This window comes from Diadema setosum, chromosome 8 (genome assembly GCF_964275005.1).
Source record: "Diadema setosum chromosome 8, eeDiaSeto1, whole genome shotgun sequence".
In the NCBI taxonomy this organism is placed as follows: Eukaryota; Metazoa; Echinodermata; class Echinoidea; order Diadematoida; family Diadematidae; genus Diadema; species Diadema setosum.
Window position 1 is genome coordinate 2673669 of NC_092692.1, and position 14823 is coordinate 2688491.

Sequence of the window (14823 nt, forward strand, 5' to 3'; positions counted from 1 at the left end):
TCAGAAAGTTTCTGATTTTCTAGTATCCTTCACATCTTAAAGATATGTGTGCTTACACAAATACATACTGTTTAAACATATCATTTTCACAAAGAAATAAGAAGAAAAGACACACATTACATTGCCTCCATTTTAATCAATGCAACAAGATGATCACCTGTATTCAATCTGCATTATTTATTAAGACAGGATGTTTCAAATACATTGTGAGTGCAATCAGAGTGCAGGAGTTAGGATTCCACTCTATATTTTGCAAGCAAACAGGAATATATTCCTGAACATGATGAAATTGAAATTGTGTAGCCACATCGTAATATAACTGCTTAGTCAAATTCAAAACTTCCATACCTCTAGGCAATAGGTTTGCCAGGAGAGTAAAATCAAAACTGTGGTTGTGCTTTGCACCATGCTTTAGGCAAAAGGTTTTCTGTGGAGTGAAATCAAACTGCGGTTTAGTTTCACACCATGTTCCAGATTGTCAACCCTGGCTTAGGAAGATCAATTCCTCCATGGACAATTTGGACCAGAGTGGCTGCTACATGGAAGCGATGATTAGGAGAGGAGGTACAGGTATATTGAGGGGGGGGGGGGGGGGGGATAACGTGGCCTTTGTTTCTGGAAGATGGAGTAACTGTCAGGGTGGGTGTGAGGGGCATGAGTCTTGAGAGATTATTCTCTGTGTCAAAGCATGATGAGTTTCAGTTTCTCCTCATCCATCATTCTATATTATCAGTTGCCTCTGTGTGTATGTGTGTGTGTGTGTGTGTGTGTGCGTGCGTGTATGTTAGCATGTACATGTATCAGCAAATATATTAGTGTATGTTTATGTGTGTATATGTGTGTGTGTTTGTTAGTCTGTTTGGATGTGCGTTTGTGTTTGTGTTTGTGTGTTTTTTGCTTTGTGTTTGTGCATTATATGTGTGGTGTGTGTTCCCCCAAACCTGTCCTCCATTAGTCACACTGCATTGTACCACTTTCACAGATAGAGCATACTTTAGAGAGTGAATGTTTAAGGATATGAGTTTTTCTGAAACCATTAAAGACCCTGGAGCATGTGGAGAGAAGGGTGAACTGATGGAAGTGATTTTTATTCGCTGCCTACCGGGATGCATTTGAGAACCACAACTAGTGCAGGCCTGCTTGAATAGAATTGCCAGATCAGCAAAATATGTGCATATATGCTTGAAGGCAATGTTCAATTCTAGTCCAGATTCTTTGGCTGTGTATGTACAAACGTAGAGATGTGTAGCAAAGAAAATTAGATACATACTTGTATATGACCAGCAGCAGGAAATAATCCATCCACTCCATAAGTTATATTCCAATAACTATTTCCATTTCCTATGTCACATGCATGTTTTTAGATGTCTGTTCAAATATTCTGGCAAAATAGAATAGAAATAAGAACTTTTTCATGCACTGGACATATCATCACAGAGCATACAAAAACTTGAGCCAAGACTAAGAATCGAAAGAAAGTTTTAAGTGAGAATTATTGTATTAAAAAAAACACCTCAGAACGAAATGCAGCAATTTTAGGTTAGGTCTTGACGAGAAGATGCATCAACAGTTGAAAACACAGTGTACACACTGGTACCATCCATGGGAGGTACGTGTAGCCAGTGAAAATGGTATCAGTCTATTAAAGGATCAACTATCATAATGGAGTACCCCTTTAAGTGGCCAGGCAAACTTCTTTTCCCCCACTCTCTCCTCCAAATTTTTCACCACACATTATGCAAATTGTGGTTAAGCCCAGTCCGCCTTAAAGCATACAGGTGCATCAGCTTTTTCTCTCCATACACGGAATCCCACTCCTGGCGAACCGTGACGTGCTATGATAATGTGACATTTGGGGTCTGGTTGATAATATGACATATTTGGATGCAGACTGTAATTTGCAATTCGCATGCTTGCGCTTGAAACGGTGGATGGAAGACTTAAGGTGTGTGCGCTACCTTTTAACAGAGAGGAGGCTTCGTGTGCATCCATATACTGGTGTGGTTAAAAACCTAAGTGCTGCTAGTAAATTTGTATGCTCTGTTGATCGGTCTAAACAGAGTGGCACTTGTAGCAAAGTGACATAAATTGACCAAAAAGGATTAGGGATGTTTGTTGTTTTAATGGTTATAATGGGAGTGAGAAAAAGATGGAAAGAAAAATATTAAGTTCAGACACTACTTTAGAGTGTGTGTGTGTGTTTGCGTGTGTTTATTTGAACAAGATGTAGAGAAGAAGTCTGATATAGAAAGCAGTAAGAAGATTTAATAGATATACTGGCAATTAAGAAAAAGAGAGAAGATACATGTTATGCAGAAGGTGTATATAATGTATGCACATTGTATGCATTTTATGTACAATTGTATATTATATAAAATGCACACATAAATGGAAAGAAGAGGAGAAAATGCAGCATGATGTTGATGTCAAATTTGCTTTTGAAATGTAATTAGAATTATTCAGTAAAAACCGGCAGAAGTGAAACATGGACACAGCTTCCATCAATTCGTCTAGAATAGAGCTTAACTCACTCAATGGCAAAAAGAAGCTTCTTCATGAGATGGTTTGCTATATAGCATCTTACAGAGGGAAAAGTGAAGTAACAAACTTCATGTCCTTACCTAAAATGCTTGAGATGCATATTGCCATGTATGTTTAAAAAAGGTGTTTAAAATCAAAACCCATAAAGGTAGCTGTTGAGTCCTTTTCCACATCCTTAATATAAAGTGTACAAGGAGATTATTGTACACGTTTAATCTACTCCTCAGTTCTTATTCTGAGTTGTTTTTCTTCCATCCGACCCAGTTTTCTTTTTTTTCCCCCATCAATGTCTGCATGCCCAACTGCCCGCGGATTCCAAATTATCTCCAAAGATGGAAATAGCCCCAGACGATGCACCCAGCCTGAGAATGTCATGGCGCAACTTCCGGAGGGGAGAAGCCATTATGACATCATAAACAAATTATCAGCCATGGAGACGAGCGAACAAAGAAAGGGCAACAGAGTCAGTCCCTTTAACCTGTTACCTGTGGGAGTCTGTTAGTTCCCGTGTTGAGTCTAAGGCAATTTTAGGATCTTGCAGGGAACTGGGTTACCAACAATTAACCAGTATTGTGGGTTGAGTTTTGCTTGGAAACATATCAAAACTATTTTAGCTATTCATGCATTCACATTTCTTTTCATTGGGCAATATTTGATTTTCATACTTAATTTCCAAGCATCAAGATGTTTTTGCAAAATAACTCCATGTCTATCTTTCTCTTCTGTCTATGTTTTTCTCCTACCTAGTAGTTACCACATTTTAAATCTATATGACCCTGTTTTGTAGCACTGTAAAACCAGAAATATTTGTGTGCATTTTAATTTTTGAATTTCAGGGGCCAAAATTTGCAAAATTAAAATTCATGCAAAAGTTCTTGTCTATGCTTTATGCATTGAAAGCCAGTGGCAAATTGCAAAAATTTCATGCAGCAAAAATATTGTGCTTTTCAGTGTCCTTCTTTTTGTCCCCGCCGAACGAGTTCGAGCAGGGGACTATGAAACGGGCTCCGTACGTGTGTGTGTCCGTGTGTCCGTCCGTGTGTCCGTCCGTCCGTGTGTGATCAAAATCTTCAATTTGCTACTTCTCTGTCATTTATGAGCCAATTTTGATTCTGTTTGCTTTATATGACAGCACTACATGGGAGCTTTGAAACTTCTACACAGAATTTCAGTCGTGACCTTTGACCTTGACCTTTGACCTGTATTGTGCATTTTGCTACAAAATGCTACTCCGTCGCCATTCCTAACCCGATTTCGATTCCGTTTGCTCTATGTGATGGCACTAGGTGAGGGCTTCAAAACTTCTACACAGAATTTTGACCTTTGACTTCTTTGACCTTTGACCTTGATTTTTGACCTGTATTGTACATTTTGCTACAAAATGCTACTCCTTAGCCATTTATTACCCGATTTCGATTCCGTTTGCTTTATGTGATGGCACTAGGTGAGGGCTTCAAAACTTCTACACGGAATTTTGACCTTTGACTTCTTTGACCTTTGACCTTGATTTTTGTCCTGTATTGTACATTTTGCTGCAAAATGCTACTCCTTCGCCATTTCTTACCCGATTTCGATTCTGTTTGCCTTATGTGATGGCACTAGGGGATGGCTTCAAAACTTCTACACAGAATTTTGACCTTTGACTTCTTTGACCTTTGACCTTGATTTTTGACCTGTATTGTACATTTTGCTACAAAATGCTACTCCTTCGCCATTTCTAACCTGATTTCGATTCCGTTTGCACTATGTGATGGCACTAGGTGAGGGCTTCAAAACTTCTACACAGAATTTTGACCTTTGACTTCTTTGACCTTTGACCTTGATTTTTGACCCATATTGTACATTGGTTACAAAATGCTACTCCTTCGCCATTTCTTACCCGATTTCGATTCTGTTTGATTTATGTGATGGCACTAGGTGAGGGCTTCAAAACTTCTACACAGAATTTTGACCTTTGACTTCTTTCACCTTTGACCTTAATTTTTGACCTACATTTTGTTGTACATTTTGCTACAAAATGCTACTCCTTCGCCATTTCTAACCCGATTTCGATTCCGTTTGCTTTATGTGATGGCACTAGGTGAGCGCTTCAAAACTTCTACACAGAATTTTGACCTTTGACTTCTTTGACCTTTGACCTTGATTTTTTTACCTATATTGTACATTTTGCTACAAAATGCTACTTCCGGCGGGGACATATATTACGCACCGCGTAATTTCTACTTTTCCTTGTTCTTTCATGTTCAAGGTTGTCTTGTTCATGAGAGATCACCCACAATTGATATTCTTTGGATATTCATATCAATAAATGTATGCTTTTTATATTTCATCACTCGATTCTTGTATTACCTTTCTGGTATGTGCATTGGCTATTCACTTGGAAATTGATATTAAGTGAATTTGGATTAAATGGAAAATGTTCATCTTTTACACAGTTAATTGTGTTGTTAGACAGATATAGCCTTCAGCAACATTCCTCTCAGAGTAGAGGCTAGTATAGTGTACACCTTGTGGTGTGGTTACCATGGAAACATACAGCAGCTGCCTTAAGTAATTAACGCACACCTTTCCAAGGGTACCCTCCTTCAAACATGTTGTGTTATCCTGTACACATGGCTGCCATATCTCAGGTTTCTTCCCCATTAGGTTGATTATGTTTCATCTCCCTCCAGTTGTTCATCTCTGCTCATTCATCCAGCAGGGCGGCAAGCCATGGCAGCTTTGTGGATTCTGCGTCTGGTTTCAAATGTACATCCCTGCGTTGCCTCCTATGGGATTGGTTGAGTGTCTGAGCTGAAATGACCTCATGTTTATATGACGGGATTGGGGGAACCACAAAGAAACATTACTTTCAAGCTGTATCCTGTTTAAGGCGAGGGAAAGGCCATGGAACTTCTTTGCATTTGTGATATTAATATGAGAAAAACATTTTTAGACTTCCATTTTTATCCAACGCACATAATAGTTTTGGTAAGGAACGTATTGCTAGCTATTGTGAGAGATTCTTGTGGGGATAATTTCAGCAACTGCACTTGTTTAATCTTCTGTTTATGCAAACAGCAGGAATTTATAGGGGTTTTTTTATGGCTTTGCATGACTTGCAACAGAAGTTTGCAAAGGTGGTTAATTCCCATCAAACGCACACACACACACAAACTCATAAACCCAGTAACTCAGTCATGAAAATAAACACAGAACAGAAATGCCCCAATGCAGTATCAGTTCCTACTCTGATGAAGTGGCTTCTCTGTTTTATCTTTCACGAACACTTATACTACCAGTAATCATATTTATCAGATCACATTGTTGACTTGGGGGGGGGGGGGGAGGGAGGAGAGGGGAGTCATTTCATGAAGCATTTTTTGTCAGATATTTTTCTGACAAACTGTTACTGAAATGCCTTAACGCATGCAGTGTCAGTTCCTACTCAAATGGAATGGCTTCTCAGTTGTATCTCATATGCTATTGGTAATCATATCTAATAAATGTTGTTGACCTGATGTTGGAGCGCTGGCACAAGAGTGGTGGTGATAGTAAAAGACCAGGGGAGACTAGGGAAGGACTCTTTCTTTAGTGAAATGCCACACAGTCCAGACTGTCGTTGGCAGTATTGACCAGATGGTATCAGTACATCCCATGCCATGGCATGCTGGATCACGCTCTCTCTCATGCTCTCTCATTGAGAAGTGTTGAGGGCACCAAACGATGCGTAAAGCCTGCCCTTCCTGTTTATTCTCATCTCGCTGTACTAGTTATTGGTGTTATGGGCGGGTGACATCGTGGGGCGTGAAATACCCAATGTGGGGATATTAGGCATAGAATTATAGGAACCTTTAACCTGTTAAAGACGAGTCCCGAAAATACTCGGGCAGGTGTCTATGGGAAATACATGTTATAACAGAATCAGCCTGTCCTCAAAGGGTTAATACTGATTGCATAGTTTTGTAAGATCTCCACAAAAGGATGTATTGCAAAGCTTTTGATTTTCCCCAAAGCATTTCCAAACAGGTAATAGTTTTTTACAATACAGACCAATATTTTACCATGGAATCATCAATATAATCTATACAGTATAGGAAAGAATTACACCAGTTTCATTCTTTCTTATTGATCCACGTATGAAAACTTTTGGCATAGAATACTATTGGTCTTCAGTCTCTGTCTGCTAGTCTGTATAATTTTGTCAATCTTTCTGTTAACCCATTGATTGTGGAACTTGGTGATAGGTTAATACTTTACAGGAGAGAATATGTGTAACCAGGCATATATATGTCAATGTATACAGATATCATTTTCCTAGACAATCAAGACCATACTTTGCTATAGTGTTGTACACTTTGTTCTGTAGTAGTTCTGATTTTTCTGAAAACGCCCATCAAAGCTTTAACTTGCCTCATTTGATTCTTAGATCAGCATTTCCCATTTCACTTTGTATTGCTAGGTGATATACCCTGTGTGTTGTTTGTGGCATCAGAACAAAAAAATTAGAACAGGAATATAATTTGGCTATATCCATTAAATGATTGTATCATTCAACAGCAGTGGGTTTCTGCCATAAACAATTCCATAAACACTTGAATAGCATGGAAGATTCTCTGCCTTGTAAATTAACTGCATAGTATCAAAGAGAATCTTCAAACTACTTTTTACACTTTTCATCCTGTGTCGTTATCTGCAACAACAACAAAAAAATTGGGGTTGTTTTTTTTGTTTGTTTGTTATAGGGCATTGAATGTGATTCAAAGTCACTTTTGCAAGTGGTTCTAGGGAACAGTGTATGTACAGTGCCTGTAGAGTGATTAATGTATCTCAAATCACAAATGCAATGGCAAGGGGATAATTAAGCATAAATAGTTTTGAGCTATTTATAGTGAAGTGGGCAAATGGCCCTTGAAATCAATGTTGCAGGAAATGATTAGCCTGGCAAGCAGATTGAAAATTGATGCTGGGAGAAATTGGAGGCTCTTACATTCATAATGTCAAGGACAAGACGTCAAGGAGGAACAGATCATAGAGGAGTTAACAGGCAGGCAGTCATTGCAGACAGCTTGTAGATCCATTCTAAGGAGCAATTATCTATCACCACTTTGTGAGGTGAGACATTGTCTGAGGTGGGACACGATTTTAGTGGATCCTCGTCCAGTATTGTGTACGCCATATCATCCACAGGGTTTTATTTTTGCAAATTTGGTGAGTCGGGTGTGCTATTCACACATTTTAAAACGCACAAAAGTGTTAATTCTGATTCTGACATGAATACAAATTTGTACTCCACAATTACAGATTTAGCCAAGTGCAATATTGTCAGAAAGTCCTCATTTGCAAAAACATGGACTTGCAAAATTTGATACAGTAGAAGAATGTATAGTGCATTATAATGTATATATGCATTTAAGGTAGTCGCACATGAATACAAAATGAAACCAAGTCCAAGTAAAGCTTTGTGTATTATGGCAATCCCATGTTCTTTTCTCCCTTATTATCATAAGATTTCCTTGCATACTTTTTGTTACTGTACTTGGAGAAAACTGATTGAAACAGAAATAAGACAAACCATACCACATGTAGGGTATGATGTGAGTACAGCACCCTTGACCAATTCAAATCCATTTGAACAAAAGGAATAGTTTCGACTTAGAAAAAAAAAATGGCTTATGAGGGATTAATATCAATATAATATAAAGAGAAGAGGACTTAAAAAGACCTTTGACTTAGGCGATTATTTGACTTATGTTAGGTCAACCTAAGCAGGGTTAACTGTATTTCCTGTCATAGATCCACCCGATCGTTAGATGGTCTTCATGTTCCAAGAAAGAATTCCATTTCTTGACCTAGTTTTGACCTCTCGAATGAATGAATGAAGGAATGAATGAAATTTTCATCTCATTGTGCAGTTGTGTATGTGCCATATCGGATCAACTCTGTGCGGCTAAGCAATTTGATCTTTCCTTGTGATAAAAAGCTGTGAGAGAAAGAGGAAACTTAAAACAGACCAAAAAAAAAAAAAAAATGAGTTGCGATTCACCATTAAAGGTTTAGTTATGATGTAATGTGGTTTGTGGTTTGGTTTCTCCCTTGTGATAATGGGTTTGTGAATTCAAGCCTTATTCTGGTAAGTATTACTGTCTATCAACGAGACACTCATCACTCAACAAAACCATTCTCTACCTTGGAATACAGATGTGCCTGTTATTGTGTCACTGTGCCCAAGGGCCTGTGAAAGTATGGACAGTGAGATATTACCCTAGATTTTCAGGAAATAGTGCTTGCAATAATGTGCCAAGATATTTATGTGCCGTCTCAGTTGAATAAAAGGTTCATCGCACCTTGTGCTTTTGAAAAACAAGCAGAAAACAACAGCAACAATTGTGTAAGCTGTAAGGTAATTTAGCATCCTGGATGAAATCATATGGTTATTGTCGTAAGTTTAAAGGGACTGTACAGTACTGGTTAAGGTGGGGATTCATGTTTTCAACATTCTTAAGTGAGATAATGAGAAACCGCTTATGAAGTGTGAGAGAGCATGTAGTTTTAAGAAGAATTCAACGTTTATTTGATGAAAATTGGTTTTCAAATAGCTGCGATATCAAAAAAAAAAGTGATAATGATAAAGGGTGACAGGCCACGCCTTTTATTAGGATCTCTATGTTTCACTTTGTTTTTGAATATCTCGGCCATTTCAAAACCGATTTTCATCAAATAAACTTTTGATACCCCTTTAGAATTGCATGCTCTTTGACATGTCATAGAGTGGTTTCTGAATATCTCGCAAAACGTTGAAAGCTAAATCCTCACCTCAACCAGAACTGTACACACCCTTTAATCTAAAACAGCTAAATCTTTGAAACTCAACAAATAGGCAGGTGTAGGCCAACACTATGCTTTATTTTGTAATCAGTCATGTGATGTGATACACAAACACCTGTCTTCCTACGTCATTGTTGACAGAGTCTTCTGATATTACTCTTACCTTCTGTGGAGTAATTATATACTCAGTAAACATTTGATTTTCATTCGCTTTTCCAGGTGAAACAGAGCTGAAATAAATGATACCTTATGTTATTTCATGAGAGATGTACTCCAAATATATACAATATTCATTCCTTGTAACCAAAAAAAAAAAGGGAATTTTTAAATCTTTTATGCATGATTCCAAGGTTTTGGAGCCTAAGTAGAGAGAGAAACATATTCTTGGTCCTTTTTCGGTTTTTATCCAGGTTGCTGTACTCTATCAGTTTTACAGTGAATAACTGAGGGAGAACCATCTTGCAAAAGGTACTGTCAGTTTGAGTGATTTGCCTATTTTAAGTATCAGAACAGAAGCTTTTGACTTTAATTGGGTCAAAATGGCAATTTGTTTTCAGCATTGGCAAGGAAGCATTAGCCTTTAAATTTGTGCTAATTTGCAATGTATGACATCTTAGATCCCCCAAATAATTGTCATATTGTTTACTGAGAACCAGAAGGATGTTATCACATTTTTTTTTTGGGGGGGGGGTGGGGGGAGGGTGTCAAATTCTTGGTATCACATCATAAAGCTTGGTCTCCTCTAAGTTATGGTGTCAATTTTAAATTATTTTCATTTTTAATAAAATTTTCAAAATTAAAACCACAAGGGTGCTGTATTACCTGATATTTGGAACAACCCTTTTACCACTTTTAAATAAGCTTTATATTTCATGAAAATTAATTGTTTTGTTTCCATTTACGTTCAAATCTTAGAATGCGATAACGTTCTTCTTGTTCTCAGCTGATGATATGTGCATCTTCCATATGTGGTATGTATGACACAATGAGTTACTGCTGGAAACCCAGATAGAGATGACTTTAATCTGGGTCATGCATCATTACTGGCTGTGTCATGGCTGGTGTATTAAGCACCGCATACTGTCTCACCCTACCTCACACCACTGTGGGAAACTACAGCTGTAGGATGTGATGTTCCAGAGTAGTGGTACCCAAACATACCATTCCTGGTTTTTGATTTCTCAGGAGAGATTGAAGAGAAAAGTTTCAAATTTCCATCAAGTATTCATATCCATTGCCCTTTTTTACTCAGCCCATGAATCCTCATTACGGCTTCCAAACCCGTGCTGTGGGATATATGGTGGTTAATAAGTAAATGGTTGTGAATATTTGATTGAAATTACACGAAGAGCATTCCCCGTTTTGCGTGTGACGAGATGAGACAGAAATGGCAAATAAATTGACATTTGAGAATTATTCTAGGGGCTATGTTAAATTCATGTATATTGATTGGGGCATAATGGGCCATGCCCCAGCAGTGATATAAGGTGTGGTAGGACGGAGAAATAGGATGAGTGACGAAAGTGCAACAAAGTGAGACAAACGACTGTGTAAGAGGGGTGTGGTTTTATACAGCGTGTTTCGGATGCAACTGTGTGTACAGGAAGAGCCTAGTGACTTTCAGTTGTTTGCAGCCAAAGCTTTTCTTAGATCTGGTTATTTTTGACATCACTTTTTTCATACAGGTGTAAAGGATATGTCACCAGCAACTATTGAGATATTTGCACACAGACACACACAAACATTTATAAATAGTTGACCGATATCTTTTAAAGTATGTGTATGTATGCATCCCCTGTAATGAATGATTTGGCTTATACCATCAATTCAGTAATGCCTATTTATAGCCTGCATTAACAAGGAGCCATGATTTTGTTAATTATGTACTGCTCATGAAAAAAAGAAAAAAAAACAAAGCAAAGTGAGAGTTGCCAACATAAGGATTGTGTTTGCTACGGCAAAAAAAAAAAAAAAAAAAAAATACTGCCTTGAGTCTCTGATACATTAATACATTCAGATCATGGTCAGTGAAAAGGCATCTACCAACACTATGGCATGGTGTCAGACACTTTAAACATACCTGTCAAAACAGGTTCTTGTAGTAAATACAAACAACAAATTGAAAACTGGTGCCCAAAATGAAGAATGTATGATTAATGAATGAGGTATTTCCTTGAATTTATTGATAGGACATCTCATGCGGAATGGAACAGACTTTTTTTTTTAGGATTGTGATCTAGAGCATAGAGCTTGACCAGTGCTCATCACCAGTTAGACTTACACAGTGCAATTTACATTGGCATGATTTGTATTTTTCACATGCTTAACTTTTTTGCATCATACTGTTGACATCATGTCAAAGCTCATTAATTCTGAATCTATAATTGATGGATGCTAACAGATCTGTGTTCCCTTGTCATTCAGATATCATATTAAAATTGTGATTGTAGGATTGTGATGTTAGGATGGTGATCATAGGATGACAATCATATGCTGGTGATGGTATTATTGTGATTGTCGGATGGTGATTGTCGGATGGTGATTGTCGGATGGTGATTGTCAGATGGTGATAAAATGTTGTAATGGTAGGATGGTAATGCAAATTGGTGATTGTAAGATGGTGATTGTCAGATGGTGATGGTAGGATGGTGAACATAGGATGACAACCGTGTGATGGAATATTGTGATGGTAGGATGGTGATTGTAAGATGGTGATTGTCGGATGTCAGATGGTGATGGGAGGATGGTGATTGTAAGATCGTGATGGTAGGATGGTGGTTGTAAGATGGTGATGGTAGGATGGTGATTGTAAGATGGTGATGGTAGGATGGTGAAATGATGATTGTAGGATGGTGATCATAGGGTGAGGACCGTGTGATGGAATATTGTGATGGTAGGATGATGATTGTAAGATGTCAGATGGTGTTTGTAGGATGGTGATTGTAAGATGGTGATGGTAGGATGGTGATGGTGATGTTAGGATGGTGATCTTACAGTAAGCTCATGATTTTAGGACAGTGGTCTATGACAGCATAGTGCAGAAATTCACTACATTTTGCCTTTGATTCAATCATCGGTCGAGTCATATGCTCCATCAGAAGAACTGTCAATTATTGAATGAGGTGAACTTAACATGGCATGTCTTCATTCAGATTTTCCTTAATTCATGACATCACGTGGTTCGAACGCATTAGCATGATGGTGATCATTCTCAACTGCATCACGCTGGGGATGTATCGGCCATGCGAGGACATCGAGTGTGACTCCCAGCGCTGTCTCATTCTCCAAGGCTTCGACCACTTCATCTTCGCCTTCTTTGCCGCCGAGATGGTGGTGAAGATACTCGCCATGGGGATGACAGGCAAGAAGGGTTACTTGGGGGAGACCTGGAACCGACTGGATTTCTTCATTGTCATCGCAGGGTGAGTCTGAGTTAGGGGGGGATTAATTAACCTAGGATTGCAAGGTGTAAATATTAAATTTGTTTATTTAGTGAAAATGGAATTTAAATTTTGGATATTATTGATTTATGGCATATGAAATGTATGATACCTCTGGAGTCCATGCTAGACAAATTGAATTAAGCATTCAAAGAATTTTGTATGGAATAGGCAGTAGCAGAAATTAATTTATCAATTAATGGATTGAAAAACCTTCAGGCAACATATAATGGATTGGGCATCACTCTGATGGCACATCTAATGGATGGACAGAATAGATTGTGAAGTCCATAGAGGTTATTTCAGGAGTTAAAAACTGATATTTTGACATTGTGTTGAGTGCATAGTTCAAGGGATTCGTGTTATCAGCAATGAGTTGTCAGTACAGGGAATGAGTGGAATGACCCCAGGATGGACGATGTCCAGAATGGGCAGTGTCCAAAATGGGCAGTGAATGTTTGAGGGCATTGGTTGAACTTGTGGTGTTGACTGTATGGCTTCAACAATTTCATTTATCATAAGTGCCTGAATATATCATGATGGTGATGATTGTGGTTATGGGTATGGATGTAATTGTGTTAAAGTAATTTATTATTTCTTCAAGCAGTCTTTCTTTGGAAACAACTTGAATTTTAAGGTAGATTTGCCAATAACTTTTATACTAACAAAATGATGATATGCCAAAAGAAATATCTAACTTCATGTAGAAAAAGATAGATAATGAAGATCACACTTGAGTTTCTACTGACCTCAGTTGACTCTTGCACTTGCCAATATGCACCAAATAAGATACATGCCCTCATCACAGGATAAGATATGAGTTTGAAAAAGATGGTCATCCATTTCTAATCAGATTACAGTTAACTTTTGCTGTACTTTCCACTCTTTTAAGTTCTCAGAATAAATTACACTAAGTCAGAAGCTATCGAGTCTCTGCAAGAGAGAAAAGACTGTGTGCTGTCAAAAATCAATTATATCGAACCGTGCAACCATTTTAATGTGGTTGATTCGAGTGAGGCATCGACATTTTATTGACACACATGCTAAAAAAAAAGCACTAAGCCTTAATCTATTTCATTTTCAAATAAGATGAGATAACTTTTTTTTTTAAAATCTTGAGACATAAGTGATTCTCTCAAGTTCATAATACTTAAAGAATAAGTTCAGTGTGAGCACGTTGAAATTTTTACTTTTCAAATTTCAAGTGAGACATGAATACCATTAATATTGGCCTGTCAACTCTTCCCTCATAAACCAAGGTAAACATTCATTATAAACTGGTGAAAAGGGTATGTAGTCTTTAGTTTGAAAACAGTTATTTACCTTCCTAGTTGATTATTAACATTCAAGCAAAGAATTCCCTTTAAAAACAACTAGGCTTCAATTAGATTGACCTAGTGGGGACATTAAAATTATGTCACCCACTCCTAGCTCTTGCTTTGTAAATCATACAACCCCACATTTTTTACAAATTGCCTAATAATCCTCTTAAGGACTGATCCTGAACCTGATAGGAAGGATTAAGTAAGGGTATAAAAGTGAATAATGGCATTTATTTATATCTTTAAAGCACAAGACCTTGCAGTGATAAAAAAAAACATTTGAAAAACGTATTATAATATCATTCATTTGTAATCAAACTTAGGTATCATCCAAGCAGGAAGTTTATCCTGTGTGAATGTATAGTTTACTGCAAAGTTGTTGGATTTTTTTTTTTCTGTGCAGTGCTAAAGTTTACCAAACTAAAACTTAGTTCGAGGCAAAGGCTTTGCAAAATGTGATCTCAACAACTCAGCAGATGTGTTCAATATCATCTGCAGACCTTCAACCAAATAGTAGTTATCTTTCCTCTATAGCAGATTAGGATAACAGCAATCATTTGTAAGTTACCAAGATCATGTTATGTTGTGATAATTTTGCACAGTCAGTATACTGTTCAAAAAAGTTATATCGTAAACTTAGTGCTTGTAATAAATTTTGATAGCTGGATTTTTTATATGGCTTTATGTCATCAACATCAACTGACTATGAGATT

At 37.6% G+C, this 14823-nt stretch overlaps 1 protein-coding gene across 1 annotated transcript in view; it reads left to right on the forward strand.

Annotated features, from left to right (window-relative positions):
• Nucleotides 1–12543: 12543 nt before the first annotated feature.
• Nucleotides 12544–14823, forward strand: part of LOC140231521 (voltage-dependent T-type calcium channel subunit alpha-1H-like) — a 173849-nt gene continuing 171569 nt past the window's right edge. The window contains exon 1 of the mRNA XM_072311655.1: nt 12544–12770. Within this exon, the coding sequence (XP_072167756.1) occupies nt 12544–12770 (227 nt within the window). The remainder of the gene's footprint in view (nt 12771–14823) is intronic.